The sequence below is a fragment of the Ctenopharyngodon idella genome, chromosome 17, assembly GCF_019924925.1.
Source record: "Ctenopharyngodon idella isolate HZGC_01 chromosome 17, HZGC01, whole genome shotgun sequence".
Lineage (NCBI taxonomy): Eukaryota > Metazoa > Chordata > Actinopteri > Cypriniformes > Xenocyprididae > Ctenopharyngodon > Ctenopharyngodon idella.
Window position 1 is genome coordinate 30,614,975 of NC_067236.1, and position 19,906 is coordinate 30,634,880.

The 19,906-nt window shown below is 37.3% G+C and overlaps 1 protein-coding gene across 1 annotated transcript; it reads right to left on the reverse strand.

Annotated features, from left to right (window-relative positions):
• Positions 1–14,333: 14,333 nt before the first annotated feature.
• nkx2.2a (NK2 homeobox 2a) lies at positions 14,334–18,481 on the reverse strand. The gene is made up of 2 exons (XM_051869260.1): positions 17,421–18,481; positions 14,334–16,732 (listed from the first exon to the last, which is right to left on the reverse strand). The coding sequence occupies exons 1-2, from the start codon at positions 17,686–17,688 to the stop codon at positions 16,179–16,181; spliced, it is 822 nt and encodes a 273-aa protein (XP_051725220.1). The 5' UTR covers positions 17,689–18,481; the 3' UTR covers positions 14,334–16,178.
• Positions 18,482–19,906: the final 1,425 nt, after the last annotated feature.

The window sequence follows — 19,906 nt, forward strand, 5'->3', positions numbered from 1 at the left end:
ATGTAACGAAGTTATTTCAACGAAAATACATCAAATGTGAAGTGTCACACAAGGGAATTGTGGGAATGTCAATTTACGGTTTTTCACTGTAAATTATACAATGACTTGTTTTTCACTTCCAAAACCTGTAAATTTAATGGTATTTTACTGTAAAATTGAATTAAATGTACCGTTAGATCTATTACAGTTATTCACCGTATATAGTACAGAAACTTTCTGTAAACCAATTAACTGTTTTTCACTGTAGCATTTTTACAGTCTTTTACCATTAAATTCACAATCATTTTTTACAGTGTGGCTTGAGGGTGAGTAAATCATGGGATAATTTTCATTTTTGGGTGAACTATCCCTTTAAATTATTGAAATATTTTAAGTTTTTTTAATTTTAACCACAATTAACACATTATGGATCATGAAATTTTGAATTCTTTCCGACACCAAAACAAAACATGACATGGAAGCAGGTTGTTTTTCAAAATGATTTTCACCTACACAGTGCAACATACTCAAAGAACAGACAACATGATGTGTGCTTTATTATTGTTATTATTCTTTTCTTTTTCACTTGTGTTGTTATTTATCTCACATTATAATTATAATAACCTTTATTTGTTGTTTATAATAACCTTTAAATGTACATCTCAAAGTGCTTTACAGAAACAAATAAAACAACAAAAATACACCACACAATATAAAATTAAAGTTAAAGCAGCAAAATACACTATAAAATAAGCACAATGAAAAATTGATACAATTATTCAATTAAAAGCTACCCTAAAAAAAAAAAAAAAGAAAAAAAAAAAAAAAGAGTTTTGAGGTGAGTTTTAAAATGCTAAGAGATTTAGCATGCAATCAGTAAAGAATTCCAAAGTTTTGCAGCTAATGAAGAAAAAGCCCTATCTCCCATCATTTTTAAGCAAGTTAAGGGAATAGTTAAGAGACCAGTTTCGGATGAACGAAGGTCACGCGTTGGAGTATAGGGAATTAAAAGCTCGGTCAAATAGATGCCAACCCATGAAGGGCCTTGTAAGTAAGCATCAAAATTTTAAAGTCTACCCTAAACCTAACGGGGAGCCAATGCAAGGACTCCAAAATGGGTGTAATATGATATCCTAGTTCTAGTAAGGATTCTAGCAGCCGAATTTTGCACTGCCTGCAATTTGTTTAAGGTAGCTTTTGTCACCCTAGCCAACAAGGCATTACAATAATCAATACGGGAAAACACAAAAGTGTTAATCAGTCTCTCAGCAACAGTAAAAGACAGCATTGGATGCAATCTGGCAATATTTCTAAGATGGAAGGAAGAATTTTTAACAGTATTTTGGACATGTGGCTCAAATGTTAAATTAGCAATAAAAAATGACCCCCTTCAGTTTTGTTTGAAACTCATTTGAACCATCAAGAGTTAGAGTGACTGACCCAGATTTGCGTAGTTGGTGGGGTGAACCAACGAGCATAATCTCAGTCTTTTCACTGTTAAGACAAAGAAAATTTTGTGTCATCCATTCATCTTAGAAATACATTCAGAAAGAAAATCAGCAGGCACAGTTTCATTAGGTTTAAAATGTATGTAGATCTGAGTACCATCTGCATAAAAATGAAATTTCAGACCAAGTAGTCTCAGAAGCTAACCAAGTGGGAAAACATAAATATTAAAAAGCAGAGGCCCCAAAATTGATCCCTGAGGGACGCCAGCTTGCACAACATCAACCTCAGACCTAAATCCACACATGGCAAAAAACTGTTTACAATCATTGAGGTAGAACTTAAACCAGTCAAAAATAATGTTGTTTTAAAGTTGTGTGACTTTCATTCTTCTGTGGAAGATATATTGAGAAATGCGTCAGTGTTTTTTTTTTTTTTTTTTGTATATATAAAACTCAATATGTGACAATATGGATTGGGTCCCAACATTCTTCACAATGTCTTTTGTGTTTTACAGAAGAAGAAAAAAAGTCGGTAACACTTTATGTCATTATTACATATGTTACACAAAGATACTAATAACTATAAATAATGCATAATTACATGCAACTAACTCCAAACCAAACCATAACCTAATCCTAACCCTATAGTAAGTACATGTAGTTACTTAATATTATTTGGTACTTAAATGTATAATTACAGTGTAACAAAGACACCTTAAAATAAAGTGTAACCAGAAAGTCATACTGGTTTGGAACAGGGGTGCGTTTCCCGAAAGCATCCTTAGCCAACTATGGGTGCAAGTTCCATCATTATCAGCATAGTTCAATGTGTCGGTGTTTCCTGAAACCATAGTTTCAACAAACATTCACAAACAGCATCGCAAAGTTGTGCGGTTGGAATGACAGCTCTTGAGCTTTGGTTAGAAGCATAGTTTCTTGTTTGTATGATGTGGACTTAATAAATCCTTACCTTGAGAAAAATAATAATACAATCTATATCTTTTATTTATAATATATACAAATGTCATTTACATCTTTTAGTTTGTCAAGAGATTTAAAGCACCGTTTTTGAAGAGTGTGCATGTGCGTACGTGCTCTAGTAGCCTACTTTGAAAATGCAGAGGAGGACATGTCAATACAAGGATGAAGTTATTAGGGCTGTTGTTAGGCACAAAGTGAAGCAGTGTTTAGGCCTACCTTGTTAATGTTGCAACTTCATGTTGTAAGGATATGCGTAACACTGCTCTTGGACCCTAATCAAACACACCGTAACTAATGTAATCAATATCCTCAGGGTTACTTCAAATTTATACAGACAGGTGTTGGGTTGAAACTAAGGTCTTTAGTACAGTTTACCTCTTGGAGCAGAGTTGCCCATATAACGTAGGATTAAACTGCATGACATAAAGTACCTGTTGTATGGCTGGAAAGGGTGACTTGTTGGCTGCCTTGGGGATTGACTCTGTGTATGTGGCAGAAGAGGGTTGTGTCCTCAGGACTTTGACTGAGTACTGACTATGAGTCTGTGACAGACTCTTGATCAGGGACATGATCAGCTGTGACAGCTAAAAACAGGATTGGCTGTGCATAGGCAAGCTGGGGCAGATGGTGACCTCAATGGGACTAAAAACAGGATAGAAAAGGAAAGCTCAGGGGCTGGAGCTGAAGGCACAGACCTTGGGGCTGTGGCTGAAATGGGGTAGGTTGATTTGCGGGCCATTTTTAACATCAAATAATCAAGAATGAACATCTGAGGGGGCATATTAGAAAAAAACAGTACAACTTACTGAAATGAGTCATGTCTCATATAATCGCTCTATCAGTTTCAACTGCAGAAAGACGTCAATAAAACAGCTTGAGAACATTGTCAAGTAACTTTACATTTACCTCAGAAAAGCCATTAATTGTCCACAAACTCTATAGTTAGTGAGAAAAATGTACTCAAGAGAAGAGCATTTTTATGAAAAACACCCACTATTTTACATATTCATTACATTTTTACTCTTATATAATTCAAAAGTTATTATTATACAGTTATTATTATAAAAACAGTCGGTCTTAATACTTTTTTTTTTAATATATAAATTACGAACATGGCATCTGAGGAGTAGTTCTCATTTTCTCAGTTATTTTGCTTAATTTCCAGATTCAATCATAGGCTCATTCTAGTACGCACATGTGCACTCTTCAAAATCTCTTGACAAACTAAAATATGTAAATGACATTTGTATATACTTGAAATAAAAGATATAGATTGCATTGAATGTCAGCTTGCTTATTTTGCTCAAGATAAGGATTTATTAAGTCCACATGGCATAAAAACTAGAAACTATGCTTCTAACCACGTTCCAACCACACAACTTTGCGATGCTGTTTGCGATGTTTGTTGGAACTGTGGCTTCGGGAAACACTGACTCGTTGAACTATGCTGATAACGACGGAACTTGTGACCATAGTTGCACCCCTGGTCGGTAACACTTTATTTTACAGTGTCCTTGTAATACATTACATGTAGCTACTCTGGTATTTACTATAAATTGTGCATAATTACATGCAACTAACCTAAACACCCTAATCCTAATCCTAACACTGTAGTAAGTATATGTAGTTCATTCTTATTACTCAGTACTTGCATAATTACACTGTAACATGGACACCTTAAAATAAAGTGCAACCAAATGGTTTTATATGCAATTGTACACAAATCAGTTGTTAATTTTAACCTATAATAATGTCACTTTAGGCTGCAGGAAAGTGCACGACAGAAGAACACAACCGTAAAACATTGACGAGACCGGACAAAGAACTAAGGAAAACTCAGGGTATATAAAGCAAGGAGATACAGAGTAGAACAGAAACAGGTGTGGGAACTAATTAACAGATAGTTAGGAAACTAACTAGGGAACACAGGAAAATGGGAAACAATCAACCAGAGTGAAAATGAGACTAAAACAGGACATAACTAAGATCTGGAGGAGGACGTGGAACAGGTGAAGTGCAGGAAACAAATGCAGGTGACTATGAGAGAAGGGTGGCAATGATGGTGGGAGGAGCCAGGAGCAGGAGTAGCCGGGTGGGGACCTAGAGTACAGCCAGGATAAAAGCCCATGGTGGAGTCGATGGAGGGAGGAGCCATGGTGAAGTTTTGACTGTCAACACCAGGGGTATGACTGATAGAGATTAGAAAATAAGAGAAATGAGAGTATTCCTGAGAGTATTCCAGTAGCCTAACATTCATTGTTTACATCTGTGCTAGTAATATATGTTCAGTCACCATGTCAGTACACAAGTTATAGTATAGGAATGCATAGCTAATGTGGAGTAATGTGACTGTGGCAAGCTGGACAAGGCAAAGGGCCTTGAGAACGGCACAAGGCCTGTGGCGTGATTGACATGAGCGTCACCTGCGCACCACACTGGTAACGTATCTCATGCATAAAAGCATATAAGAAAGAGCGACGACAGTGAAGGACGAGATAAGAATCGTGGGCAGCACAGAGGAGTGGAGACTGCCAGTGGCTGCCTGAGGCAGTGGTGCTGGAGCGACGGATCGGGTGGGATGAAGAGCTCTCGGCCCTGCTCCTGGGCCAAGGAGGGGTGGCTGTTGTCCGAGAGGGAGTGGAGGAGCCGGTGCCGTTTGCCGGCTGCCCTCAAATGAAGGAGCCATCGCTATCCACCAGGAGGTGGAGGAGCATCGAGTCATCCACTAAGATATGTCCAGTACCATCGCATGGCACCACGAGTGAGAGTCGCTCAGCTGGTTGAGGACTGAGCGGCAGTGTCTCCGGGAACCAGACCAAGAATTTTTTTTTTTCTCTCTCTCCCCTTTCTCGTCTGTCCCTCTTCATGCTTCTGTCTCCTTTTCTTTCGCCTCGTCCGTCCTTACCCCCAGGTGCTGTGGCCACTGTGACTGCCCCCGCAAGTGGCAGTGGCCTGCAAGGGACGATGGGGGTATGTGGCAAGCAGGACGAGGCCGAGGGCCATGAGAACATTGCGAGGTCGGTGGCGTGACTGATAATGGGCGTCACCTGCGTGGCACAGTGATGTAATCGGATTTATTTATACTTTTTATACTAATTTTCTGTCTTGGTCTATGGACCCCCTAAATTAGCCTTGGACAAGATAGGACTAGGGCTTCTGCCACCACAATAGAATCTGAAACAGTGCCCAGAGTAGTGTGTTGTGCTCAGATATGGAGCAGTTTCCATACCAGGCAGTGATGCATCCAGTCAGAATACTCTCAATGGTACATCTGTAAAAGTCATAGGTGATATTCCAAACCTCCTTAGCCACTGGTGGAAAAATAGTAGTTCAGAATCATCTCATTTGTTAATGTTCAGGGATAAGTTGTTGTCCTTGTGCTAAACTTGTGTTGGGGAAGGTTGTAGTTAAACTCTGAAGAACATTGGCCCACCAGGATTGGACACCTCTGGAATAAGGAAAAATGGGAGCAGCCTGAGCCCACATTTTTGAGGAGAACTGATGTTCAGTGTTCTAAATGGTGTGACGTAATTTCGAACAAAATAAGGCCAAAAACTAAGTTTGTTTCAGGAGTTCGAAACGGCTTGCCAAATCGAACTTTCTGGAAAAGTTCGCTCCGGCTGGTAAACACCTTCGAACTACCATTTGTGTAGCCCCTCTGGTTCGCACCTGCCTCCTCCAAGGGGGACGTGAACCCTGGCCTGTCCGCATGGGAGGTGGATGCTCTAACAAGGAGGCTAAAAGCCTCCTAGAGCATCTCTTCAGATCAGAGGAGTTAGGTTTACTTACACAGAGACTACTAGCTGGCCTCCGTTACACTCACCCCCCCTAAACCTCACTCCTATCCGGGTCACGGCACCAATGTAGCCCTTCCAGTTCACACCTGCCCGCTCCAAGCGGGACGCGAACCCCCGGCCCGTCCGCATGGGAGGTAGACGCTCTAACAAGGATGCTAAAGGCTGCAACCTCTATCGTCAGTTGCTAGAGCATCTCTTGAGATCAGAGGAGTGAGGTTTACTCGCACAACGACTACTAGCTGGCCTCCGTTACAATTGGTCCGTGGTTATTAAATAATACGAAGGTGTGGCTCTGCCTACTTTGATGTGGAAATCTTTTCTAGTTCATTTTTCCTGTTCAGTCCTTCAAGGTCAGACGTCCGTGAGTAAAAACCGTAATAAAACAGGAGAGCCACTTTACAGTAAAAACTGAAGTTGTAATTTGAATCGAAAGAGACACTGACACTGTTTTTCATGTTTAATACTGTAACGCTGCTTGCTTTTAAACAATCTATCATATAAAGTGTTGAACTAATAAATGTGACGTGACTTTACTGCAGTGCTGAATTGCAGATCTTGTGCAAATTCATGTCGCTATGATCAGATGCTTTCTTAACTGCTGTTTTCTCACCGCTGTCATTTTGTTTGTTTGTATATTTTGTTATTGCGTGGAAAGCATGCAGCACATATTTATATAGCACACATTCCATATAGCCTTTGTTGTTTTCCGCTCATTAATTTTTTTTTTTTTTTTGTGCACAGCCTAATTATGTTGTGACTCTTCACTCTTTCCTTCGTGCATTAAGCTGTATTAGAGTTGAACAAGTTACATAAAAATTAAATCTTTATTGGGATTGTTGGATTTGAGTGTGTGTGTGTGTGTGTATAATTGTCATGTTTTATCTATGTTGCATGGTTTTGTATTTATGAACGAATACTTACTGTGATGCAAGACAAATTTCAGACTTTGTCTGACAATAAAGTTATATCATCATCATCATCACCGTTCAATGTGGGGGGAAATTGCATTTATGGCAACCAGTTGGTAAAGCAGATTCACTGTTCTCACAAACTGAAATACATTTGCAACTGAAATACATTTGAAATACTACCAATGAAACGTAATCATGAGGGGTTTTAAAGGTTGAACTTCTTTTAACTTGACACACCATATAAACACTTAAAAGGAAAAAAACAGTGAGACTTGGCTGATTCTAAGTTCGGAAGTTGACCCAGACCAAAATAAGAAAAACAACATTCTTAGTTTTAAGCCTGTTTCCTAAACCTAACCAAAAAGAAAAGAAAAGATAGTACAATACACTAACCTAATTGCCTAACCAAGAAACAGAGATCAACAACAATAAACAAAACATCAGGGGCCGTATTCACAAAACATTTTATCTTACCACTAAGAGTTTTCCTAAACAGCAGTAAAACTTCTTAGGTAAGAGTTTCCTCTTAAAACCTATTCACAAAACTGATGAGACAAACTTTTACCAAGGAATAGAGAGAAGTCTTAAGCTAGAGAAAGGGTGGGGTTGACCTCGTTGCTATGGATGATCAACACGCTTTCTAACTATGCACACAGAGATTGGCTGTATTCAAATAAAGATTTTAAAAAAATGTTGCCATATTCAAATAAAGATTTTAAAATGTAGGCTAAGTGTTAAACAAGTATGTGTTCAGCTAATTGTGAGCCTCTTACATGTCTGCATCTCGAGAGATTGAAGAATTCAAGTGACAAATGATGTTTTATAAACAAAGTTCAGGAAGAGCACGTTCAAACGGTCTATCTAATCAACTCGAGAGGAAGCATATGAATACACAGCCGACTAACCTTGACAGATTTCTGCATTCATCCTCCACCTTGACTCCTCACTCTCGGCTGGTTCCTATTCCCAGCCGGGGATAGAGAGTAGAACTCTGGGTTTGGGCTAAATTCCGTGCTCGGAACCCTCGAGCCCCTCGGACAGCACGCCAAATACGCTTATTTTACTCTTACTCTATTCAATCATTTGTAAGTGTGAACTCATGAAAACAACTGTCATAGCTAATCAGACATTATTTTCGAATGTATTTATTTATTCATTTATTTTCAAAGATTTATTTTTGTGGGTTTTGGCCTTTTGGCCTCAATGGTGTCTTTGGGTTGCTGAGGCGGATTGTCGGCAACAACCGTTTTAGGATTGTTTGTGATTTAGTCTTAGTGACTTAGGAGTCCTCTTGACTACTCCTAACGTTTTACAGATTTAGGAGCTAGTTTTAGTGCTGAAATGCTTTGTGAAATAATAAGCAAAAATTTAGGAGTCCTAAAATTAGGACTGACAATGCCCATTAAGAGTTTCTCCTAAATCGGCATGTTAGGAGATACTTTTAGCCTTAAGATGTTTTGTGAATATGACCTCTGTCTCCTTACTTTCCCAATCCTCAATATTTACTATACATATATATATATATATATATATATATATATATATATATAATATAATTTACAAAGCCAAGCAAACTAATTTGAGAAGGCAATTTCAAATACAGAAACAGAAAACAGGCAAAATGTCAAATACAGGTCAAACACAGTTCCTGAAATGCAAACAATTTCCAACTCAAACTAACAATCAGTACTTACATACACAGTCTCTACTCTTAATTAGGGCTGGAGCTGAACTCTGCAGGACAGTAGCTCTCCAGGATCAGGGTTGGCTAAACCACTGTTTCTGACATTATGTTCCTACTCTTTTATTTTATTAGTTATATAATTTTAGATGAACCACAGAAAAATGCATTTAATATACATATATATTAATAATATGCAGTTAATATAATATACATAAAAGCCTTACACAACCAACTTTAGCATCTTGAGACACCAGCAATAATACACACACACACACACACACACACACACACACACACACACAGGTTTGTTTTGTTTAGTATGTTTTTAAAGCTATTTTAAATATGAGGACTCATGAAATGTCCTCATATTTCGTGTTTACGTCGTAATACCAGTGTAATACATGTCATTATACAAACACACACACACACACACACACACACACACACACACACACACACAAATATACAGAGACAATACCGAAGAACAAAGTGTTGTTCCTTAAAAGTTAAGAATGTCTGCATACTTACCTTCAGTCCACTTGCATAAGCTGAAAGTTTGCAATATATTTTAAAACTTTGCATCAAGGACATTTCATACAATTATTTTGTTCAATTGTATTTTTTTCTTTTTGTGTAAATGTGGCAAATCAGCCTGAGAACATGCACTGTATATGAATGTCTATAAGAATAGCCTACAAAACATCCATTCCAAATAGGAAATTCATCCAACACAGTCTCGTGATAATTTGTAAGTATTTCACGATTTAGTGAATTTCTTGCAAATTCATACAGTCTCATCAAGACATTTTTTGTACGATCTGCCCCCCCCCCCCCATGATGACGTTTTACACACAGAATCATACATTTTTGCCCAAGTCAGATCCTATAAAATCATACAAAATCACACACTCATATTATTCTCAAAACTTATAACTTATAATGAATGCAAATTACATACACAATGCAACTCAGACAATTCAATGAAACTTTTTCTGTGAGTTTTTTTCTGAAAAACAGTATTGCATAATGTAATTTATTGATATGTTACAATTGTTTAATTGATTAAAGATTGATTAAAGAACCAGAGTCGTCATGGTCAGAACAAGAATGGGTAATTTACCCAACCCTAATTATCATAAATAGTGTAATTACAAATGCTTTCAGCGTTTCGGGTCTCTTCCAGTCGATATGTTGTTAACCAGAATATTTTTCTTCAGAAACTTATGAAAAGTACTACACTATTCACATTTTTAAAAGTCTAGAGTATGCCCTATTGTGTATTATTATTATTATTATTATTATTATTATTATTATTATTACATTTCTTCGGCTTATTTATCTTTGGTTTGTTATGCACGGAGGATGGACTCCCCCTGGTGTTTCTGTTCCTCCCAACGGTCCTTCTTTAGAGTTGTTCTTTGCCACTGTTGTTGTATTCAGACACTTTTCTCTTTGGAACAATGTGTATTATTAAACAAATGATGTACAAATAAATTGAATAAAACGTATTTGATGGCAGTTTAGAGTTTGGGCTTCTCAGTATATCCAAGCTATCATAACCAAGCTAGAAAGGTTATAAGCCAGTAGGCTTATCTGGTCGCACATCTTAAACAACATTTCAGGAAAGCAATAAATGTAGAGAATCAAATGGGAAGGGGTATGTTCATCCCAGAGTGGCAGCTACTAGGAGAACTAGTGCACTAGTTTAAAACGTATAGATGTTCTCTTCTAAACTAGATAACAGGTTAATTACTTGATACAATTGATTATCTGTTGTACCTTTTTAAGTCACGTGTAAATGCACGGTTGTCATGTTATCTGTACATCACATGAAAAAACTGTATATGCATTTTTGACTTAAATCTCACCTTGCTATGCATCTTTACGTGGGTTCCTGAAGAAAGATAAATTTGGTTAAGAAGGATCTTGAAAAACTTGAAAGCCATGGTTTGTCATCAACACTCTGAATTTCTAAAACACTGCAGTTTTAGTGTCACATTATCTGTGAGCTCACTTATGTCCTGTTGTCTTCCACATGATCGTAGGATGCAGACTTGAGTCAGTTCCAAGGGCTGTAAGAGACTTATTTAACAAGCTATATAAACTCATGCACACACAGCATAACCACAGCAACACAAAGGTGCTGTTAACCCATCACCCAGATTGACAGTTTGGTGGCAGACTGGCATTGTGTCAAGAAGCATTCATGTCTGGATTGTCTTTTGGAAGAAATGCTGTACTAAATACAGGTCAAATACTAAGATGAGTCAAGTCAACTAGTCAATAATGGCATTGTTTGATTTAAATAAATCTTTTTATATTTCATACATGGTGCAGTTACTTTACCAGAGGAAGGTCAACCCCTGAGTCTCTGTTAACTTCTATTACATTCAAGACTGTGGAATGAGGGTTTTGTGTATTTGTTGTTAATGTTGCTCATTCAATATCATAACGTTCTCTGAGTAAAAACGCATAATTTTGATTTATATGTGATAACACATCTTTACATTGACATAAGAAAAAGAACATTGCTTATGTATTGCATTCATTTGACCTTCTTTATATTTTCCATCACCCTGAGCAGAACTACAGAGCATTTAAGGAATCATAAGAGTAGTTTAATAAATGAAGATTCAGAACTACTTTTCTGTGGGATGCACTGGCTTTGCCATACTTTACAGTATTTTTGTTGTAGCTACTATGCAATAATGCAAACAGAATTATGCATTTATTGTTATTTACTTCATTTTCCTATAGTCTGATTTCTATCATATGACATTAGAGAAACAAACACTCCACTTTGATATGAATTTATTTTCAGCCAGTCAGCCTTTTTCAGACTCAGTCAAGGCTTTTTAGTTATTTTAGTTAGTTTTTTTTTTTTTTACATATAAATACAAATGACTTGCATGATTAACTAAATTTTTTGATTTTTTAAATTTTATTCTGTCTGAAAATCCTCTGGAAACATGTATTGCAGAAAAATAATATGTTAATTAATATATATTAATATTAAGTTTTAAATAAAGTACCTTTTTATAATTATGACGATGAACTTGCTCAACTTTATTTTTCATTTTTATTTCTTTCTGGATTATTTATGTGCCTTTTATGGATACAGTAGTATTTAGAAATGATTTAGTAAGAAGAGTCAAATACTGGGTCAACTTCATATGTCTAGAAAACCCAAGAAAGCAACTGTTATAAATGACATACAGGGATCTCCAAACGCTTGATCTGAAGCAACACTTTTTTTGTACCTGACTGGCTGTCTATTAATAAAAATGACTTTTTCAGCATAATTATATTAAATAAATTTAAAGAGAGAAAATATGTATGATATCGAGTATACGGCATAATTACAATAAGCAAATGCATACATTAAAGAATAAAGAAAACAACGTTTTTACTAGCCTATGTTTTTTTTTTTTTCAATTATGCATTTCAACATTAGTTTGCCTTTACTAGAAGTTTTCATAAAATGTTTTGATCAAGATTTGTCTTATTATTATTATTATTATTATTATTATTATTATTATTCAAGTCTATGGAAACTCGGAAGTAGGAGTGGAAGTAATAATTTAGTGGTCATGCACAATCAGCAAATTGTATGTTCAAATGGCCTTTAATTTATTGGTTGAAATGTCCAAAGAACATTTGATGACAAAATAACATCAAGGACGCTAATAACACTTATCCACTTTCATATGTGTCCCGCTTGATCCTTACAGTGATGCTAAATATTATTTGTGGACCAATTGCGCCTCTCTGCGGATCATCATGAACCCGCAAGGTTTATCATAGCATCCAAACACCTCGCTTACATAGTACAGGATTCAGTTTTAACTGTATTAGTAAACTTAAATAATAGACCAACAACCTACAATTTAATGTGTGATTTTTATGGTACTGTATCGATACCGTTGATAACTGCCATTGATATGTGCAAATGAAATTAACCTTAAACTGGTCCAACGGAGTGAGCAGCGTTAATGTTCATTTCAACGGGCTCTGTCGCCATCTTGTGGTACATTTAATGGCGATATGTGATTTGGTCCATATCACACTAAAAATGCACTCTTTTAGTAACACGTTCGCGGAATCTAATCTGTATCTTCTATTGGCAATAAAATACCAAATAACTTCCTTCAAATGTTAGTCCTGCTTATTAAGGCGTTGAGAACCCTCATTTAGAGATATGGATGATAAGAAATGATTCATGTTGAAGTTCAAAAAATGGTAACAGTTATCTGGATCCATGGACATCCAAGTGCACACTTCCTGAAATATCCCATTTGGAGGCGTGAAAGGGTTATTATCCACGCGTTAACTTCAGCATACATTCAAAATCGTTTTATGAGCGTTTGTGACTCCCTTACTTTTTATATTTTCGCTGAAATGCTCCGTAACCGAGACTAATTCTAGATAATATCCTACAACACTTAAATATTTTTTTTACACAGAAGCTTTCTTTTCAGCTAAGGCAGATGTCGTGTCCTCAGGAAAATTCATGAAATCTGCCTTTGATTGCTTGGATTTTTGTCATACGCGAAATATTAGGTGAACGGTGTTCACTTTTCATCCACACTCCTTTTAGTTAAAAAGGTGACCCAATTTCGAAATATAGGGTTATTAGCCTATACATTATATGTTCTGCAGTTGCCGCATTTTGACTATTTTGCGATAGATAGATAGATAGATAGATAGATAGATAGATAGATAGATAGATAGATTAAATAAAAGTTCGCATTCTTAAATGCATGTTTTGCTTAGCATTTATTGAATAATTGGACATTTCTCTATTCGCATTAGCTAAAAAAATGAAGATCAACACGTAGGGCCTGGCTTTCACTATGCCGGACAGGAAATAAGAAAGTATCTATTAAATAGAAATTCTAACGCTACAGACTTTGCAGAACAGACAATAATCATTCCCTTTCAACGCCAAGAAAAGGGGGAGTGTATGAGAGGGTTAAAGGAATGAGAGAACTGTTGTTAGCACTGCTATATCAAGGAAGAAGGACTCCCTGTTATCTGTGAATGGGTTTGCCTTCTTTTCCAGAATAGATATAGCACGAATTTTTAATTCGTTTTTCTTTGAGAGACAACAATGCTGCGTTTGAAAGCGGGACACAATTTGGGTTTTGTGAGGGATTCCTTTCTCCTCTTGCGGGCCCAGCTGTCCATATGGAATAGAACGTGTACAACAAGCACCACAATGGCACCAACTGACAAGCGCCACAAAAAAACAAGGATATATCTCCCTGACTCAGGGATGCACTGGTCCAGATAAAGGACCTGAATAGCACCAAGAAACCCGGACTGTCTTTCTCCCTTTCTCCACCCGGAGATACACTCCCCCTGTTAATATGCACGCCTCTAACATTCACAACAACCGACCCTAAGCTTTGTTAGTTTTTGTGCCATGTACTGTATATTGTGCAACTATAGACTGCTCAAAAGTGCTTCGCCACATTGTTGACCATCAGTCCAACGCCAGTGTGGCCACGGGTTTTTTTTTTCTTTTTCTCTCTCTCCTTTTTTTTCCCCCATCTGAGCGCAGTTTAGCAACACAATCTCAGACTGAAAGTTATTTAAAAATATTGGTAAATAGCTTTGGAAACGTTTTCTGACAGACGTGTTATGTGTTCCTTTGAAATAGCATAGTGAAGAAACGTTTGGTGCAACACCACAAATGAGTTCTTATAGTCGACAACAGGTGCAAGTACAATTCTGCCATTTTCACACCGCCTTCTCCTTACTGAACAATAGCGGTAATGCAATAACTGTCAAAATATTAGACAAGTAATTATATCGAATTAACAAAATAAACCAATAAAAATATCCAGAAGTTCTAAACCTACTGTGAAAGAACACGGGAAAAAGATCGAGTCGCTTAAGACAAATTCTGTAAATAATTAGCACAGCATGTCCGTTCAGCCGTTTGTTTAATGAAAGCCAGTTTCTAAAATGTAGGCTATTTGAAAAACAAATCTTCTCGGATTTTGCACTGAACCATGGTATTTATCCAAGACAATGATATATAAGATAATCCTTATTAGGAAAGGAACCAAAAAAAGAGAGCCTTTGTCGACTTGCCTATTTGAAAACATACACAAAATCCCAAGACTAATTTTGACAATTTTCTTAGCGGACAAAAAAACAACAACAACAAAAAAAAAAAATGTTCTGACCTACACGGCCGCGGTGTTTATCAATTCAAGCAAACAACTTTTTCATTCAACGCGTAATATCAGCCCTGATTAATTGACAGCAAATATTATAGGCTAGATTTTAATTGTTAATATTAAAATCACATAATATTACCGTAACAAAACTTTGTCACGTGTGTTTTCTCTCTTAAATGTGCCGCTTTAACACCCGAAATGTCAGCCGCGGAGCCTGAAAAGGAAGAGAGCGTTTGAATGAAAAGCTGCTTAGCTGAAGAAGCCCTCTTATATTAAGTGAGTGGATTTTTACCCCTATTTCACAAGTGACTTTAGCCTTCTTATTGCTGAAGTGTTCGTACAGATAAATTCGGAAAACTGAAGCCAATTGTGTTGCTGATGAAGTGACAAGGAGAGCGACAAGCTGTCCAAAGCAACATTTGTGCAAATATAAAAGGCTTTACAACTTAGCATAATTATATTATTTGTATTTATTCGTTCTATTAGCGTATAATAAAGTATTTATGTTAATGGAAAATTGCGAAGAAACGATTCATATTTTGCAAATGAGTCCGAAATCATTGAGACCAAACGCAAAGCAAATCGGAATTTCTGAAACACATCATTTTATTAAAAGTCTTAATAAAAAGAATTGTAGACCTCCCTCGCCAGCGCGCGGTGTTTCTGAAATGAACATGAGGGATATTTATCGACAACTGATGTTCCATTTTCCCTAAATATCGGATATATTTAGGCTATAGGCTTACTGAACGGTCAAACATAATATTGCAAACAATTATCACAAAATATTTACATAGAAAACAAACCAATGAAATAAGCTAAAGATTGCCAATGTTTATTCATGGCCATAAATATATTCGGTCCATTGTAAAAGAAAGAAATAAAATTTTCTATAATCATAAAGTGGTTTTGCACGTGCTTATAACACGAAGGACAAAAGGAAAACATTTCTACAACACACAAACATACTTTACAAAATTTCACAAGAGCTTTAACATTCTTAATTTCGGGGAGAGGCTTGACCCGGTTTTCTTAACGAAAACATGTAAACATGGCGCACACGTCAATCCCCAAAATAAATTGGTGAGAAAGGGTCAAGCTGCAAAAATAAAAAGTCTTGTATTTTTGTTTGGAAAGCTCCTTACCACGGTCTTTAAAATGCAGCCCTGCATTTGCAAGTCAGTATTTGTTCACCAAGTCCACTGTTGCGTTTGCACCAAGTGATGTGCTGTTGGGAACTGTGGTGTGGTGGCGGCGCTGTAATGCGCGTTATATTGCATGTGCTGGAGAGACTGGGCGCTATACGCAGAGAACGGAATTCCAGCCTGAAAAGTAGCTGCCAAGTCCTGAGCTTTTAGCGTATGGCAGGGTTTGCCATCTCTGACTAACACAGGCACGGCCACCCGCCTAGGAGAAGGGAGATGGGTCACTTCCATACCTTTCTCCGCCCGGGCTCTCTTCATTTTGTACCGATGGTTCTGGAACCAGATTTTCACTTGGGTTGGAGTCAGGCGGATCAGACTGGCGAGATGCTCCCTCTCTGGGGCCGACAGATATCTCTGTTGCCTAAACCGGCGCTCGAGTTCGTAAGTTTGTGCCTTGGAAAAGAGCACCCTCCTTTTGCGCTTCTTACCAGAGTCGCTGCCGTTGCTCGAAGTTTCCTTGTCGTTGTCCGGCGATTCGTCGGCTGAAGGTTCCGGAGATTTTGCAGACGAGTCTTGAGAGTTTGCGGATAGGCCGTGTACTGGTCAAGAAAAAAAAAAAGAGAGAGAGTGAGAGAGAGAGAAAGAAAGAGAGAAAAAGAATAAAAAAAACAAACAAACAAAAAAAAACAGATTTAATACCACATCAAATAAAAAATACATTGCATTGTGAATTGCGTTTGTTAATGACATTTCTTATCGTCAAATTTACAAACTAACACATTCTCGAAAAACATTAAGTTACTAATAAATACAGCCAGTTCAGCTATCGGTTATTACAGATTTATTTTGGTTATTACAATATGATATTACAGAATTAGCATCCATTTTATCATGGGGTGTGTGACCCAAACGAACCGATGGTTTTGCCGTTTAGCCTATTCAACAGTTTACAAAGAGGAAAATGTAAGCGAAAACTAAGAGTCAATAAAAAAAACTATTCCAGAAACTATCTAGACAATTCTAACTGCATTCGTGAAACAGCTAATTTAGCTAATTTCACCGCAGTTATGACCACGATCCAGAAGCACATAATAGTTACGCCTTTAGGCAAGCGCAACAGTGGGCTGTTGTCTACTGCAATATCAAAGACCATTATTTTGTAGAATGATTGCAGCCGTGCAAAATCAAATATTTGTAATAGACGTTCAGTATCAATAAAAAATAGCGCTGCTTTAGAATCGAAGAGAGTTTCGACTTGTGTGAATTCTTGTGGGGTGGCTTACTTACATGAGTATTGGATGCTGTCCGTAGTTGCGAGCCATCTGGTATAAGGATTGTCGCTATTATCATAAAATGGATTCTTTAAAGGCAGGTTTTGAACATTCTCTAAAGGACTTTGCACTAGCACTCCAGGCGTTTTAGTCGCCTCAGAACCCTCCGTATCTTCCTCAGTCCCGGTGATAGATCCTTCTTCATCGTTAGTATCAGGGAGGTCCAAAATGTCCTTTACTGAAAAGCCCGTCTTTGTGTTGGTCAACGACATGTTCTGGGGCATTTGATGCAGTTAAGTTGCTGCACCAGTTTGGCAATCCTCTGCTTAAAAACACAAAAACACAAGACGATTTATTGAATGTAGGATCAGTGCCGTTTCAGCGCGAAGTAAACTGAAGTCGACGCATGAGGCTCGGTCGTTAACCGTTGCTTGGAAAAAAAAGTAGCGGAGAAATCAGTTCTGTAAGTCCAGGAAGAATGCCAAAGTGACTGAAGTGGTATATCTAGCTCATGGATATTGCGCTACTGCTGGGTGTTAGGGGGAAATAAGCCATTACCAGACTGATCAGTCCATATAAGGTTGGTCTCAACACATGAACCTGCAGTGAAAAAGCATTAAAAACGAAAAAGGTTGGCCACGTGTGGGCGGGTCTTGGGAGTCAAGTGGATGAAGACAGTGTTTGCCGATGTGAAATTGTGGGTTTTGGGGAGATCCTAGCCTATACCATTGGTGCTTCAGAACATGATGAGTGGTATAACGTGTCAATTAATTACAAAGATGGGGAGGGCCTTTTTACACCCTATTTACATACAAAGAACCTCCGAGTAGCTTTATACACATCATAGGCCTTCTTGAACTGGAAATGGACAAAACCTGTGCATAAAACTAATAACTTATAACGCAGACATAAATAAATTTCCCACTTAAAGTGATGTTTGGACCGATATAGAACGATAATACCTGTTGTTGTAAACAAATGTTTATTTAAAAAAAAAAAAAAAAAAAAAAGGGCAACGAAATCGCCTCTAGTGGTACAGACTAATTTATGTAGGTCAATATTTTGGTTCGGGATTAAGGAGAAGGGTCGTTCACTGGACACGATTAAGCCATCAAAAAAGGATGAAACGGAAAAAAGAACATTTAATGACCTTGTTTTTTTTATGGATGATCATTATTAGCTTCTTATTAATATTCCAAAATTTATGGCGTTATAATTTTTCATAATTTGTTAATTTGCATATAAAAAAAACCCCGACATATTTCTAGTAACATTTTTTTTTACGTTTTCCAAAGACAATCGAAAGGATTATGTGGATAAACAGTAAAACTGTTCAAATCACATAAACGACAATTTACTGCCTACTCTTTTAAACAAATTTCTGATTTGTTTTCTAAATATATTTGCATTGCCTCTTTCGGTTGTCCGCAGTATATGCAAAAAGTGAAGCATTGTTGTTGTGTATTTTGCCTCTCCTTTTCAACCCTCTGTCCTATCTTTTCTTTTTGCCTCTTTGCCTCCTATCTAGTATGTGATGTGGGTGACAATGTTGCACGTTTCTAGCCAGTCCTCTGCTCATCCTGGGTGGTCGAACCCGGGCAAACACAAATACAAACCGATTGCTAAGCTGCAGACAATAGGGGAAATGTAGACAAATGTCCGGCTCCTGTTGGAAGCCTTTGTCCGGCCGTAGTTTTTGCATTTATTTAAGGGCCAAAATAATAGATGATTGACGCCCCTGTACAATACGTTCTAACTGTTTGGAATAAATCTGAGGTTGTTCCTAGTTGTCATGGCATTCACTGCTTTCAATGGACTATCTCTTCATTCATTTCTGTACCCCTTCACAATATCAAGGAAAGTCCTTCATCTCTCTCTCTCTCTCTCTCTCTCTCTCTCTCTCTCTCACACTCACACACACACACACACACACACACACACACACACACACACACACACACACGCAAGCAAGCAAATGCATGCACATTCTACACGCAGTTTCTCTTTTGCACGCGCGTGTGCAAGCACACTGACTGGAATATTGGTGATAAGTAGGGTACAAATTAGATCAAATTAATTCTTTATTTGATGTATTCCTTTATTTATTATGTGTTGAAATGATAGATTATTGCTGTTGATGTTTTATCTTAATCACTGTATTTAAGTTACTAATAACTGCTGTTAAAAGAAGCCATGTTTTATCAATGCTGCTAGTAAAATGTTAGAATAGAATATTGAAATGAGAAATATCCGGATTCTAGGGTAGCAAGATTAATTTACAATATCAGTTTTACATTGTTCATGAAATGGCAAACACGAATAAACAAGCATATTTTTCATCCTATGTTCTTTTCTATAATCAGTTACCTGATAGGTAAATACTTAACCCGAGTTTTGCGTAGAATTAATCACGCAGCGACAGAAAAATCGGACAATGGAAGCATTGAACTGGACGGGCCAGGAGCAAAGTCGAACAGTGAACGCTTTTCGCAAGGTCATTCT

Bases quoted from the DNA above. Each gene is read 5' to 3' on its own strand.
- nkx2.2a (XM_051869260.1), bottom strand. From the start codon at position 17,688: ATGCCCCAGAACATGTCGTTGACCAACACAAAGACGGGCTTTTCAGTA. The intron at 16,733-17,420 runs GTAAGTAAGCCA...TTTCTTGACCAG, and splicing joins GGACAGCATCCAATACTCAT to TACACGGCCTATCCGCAAAC.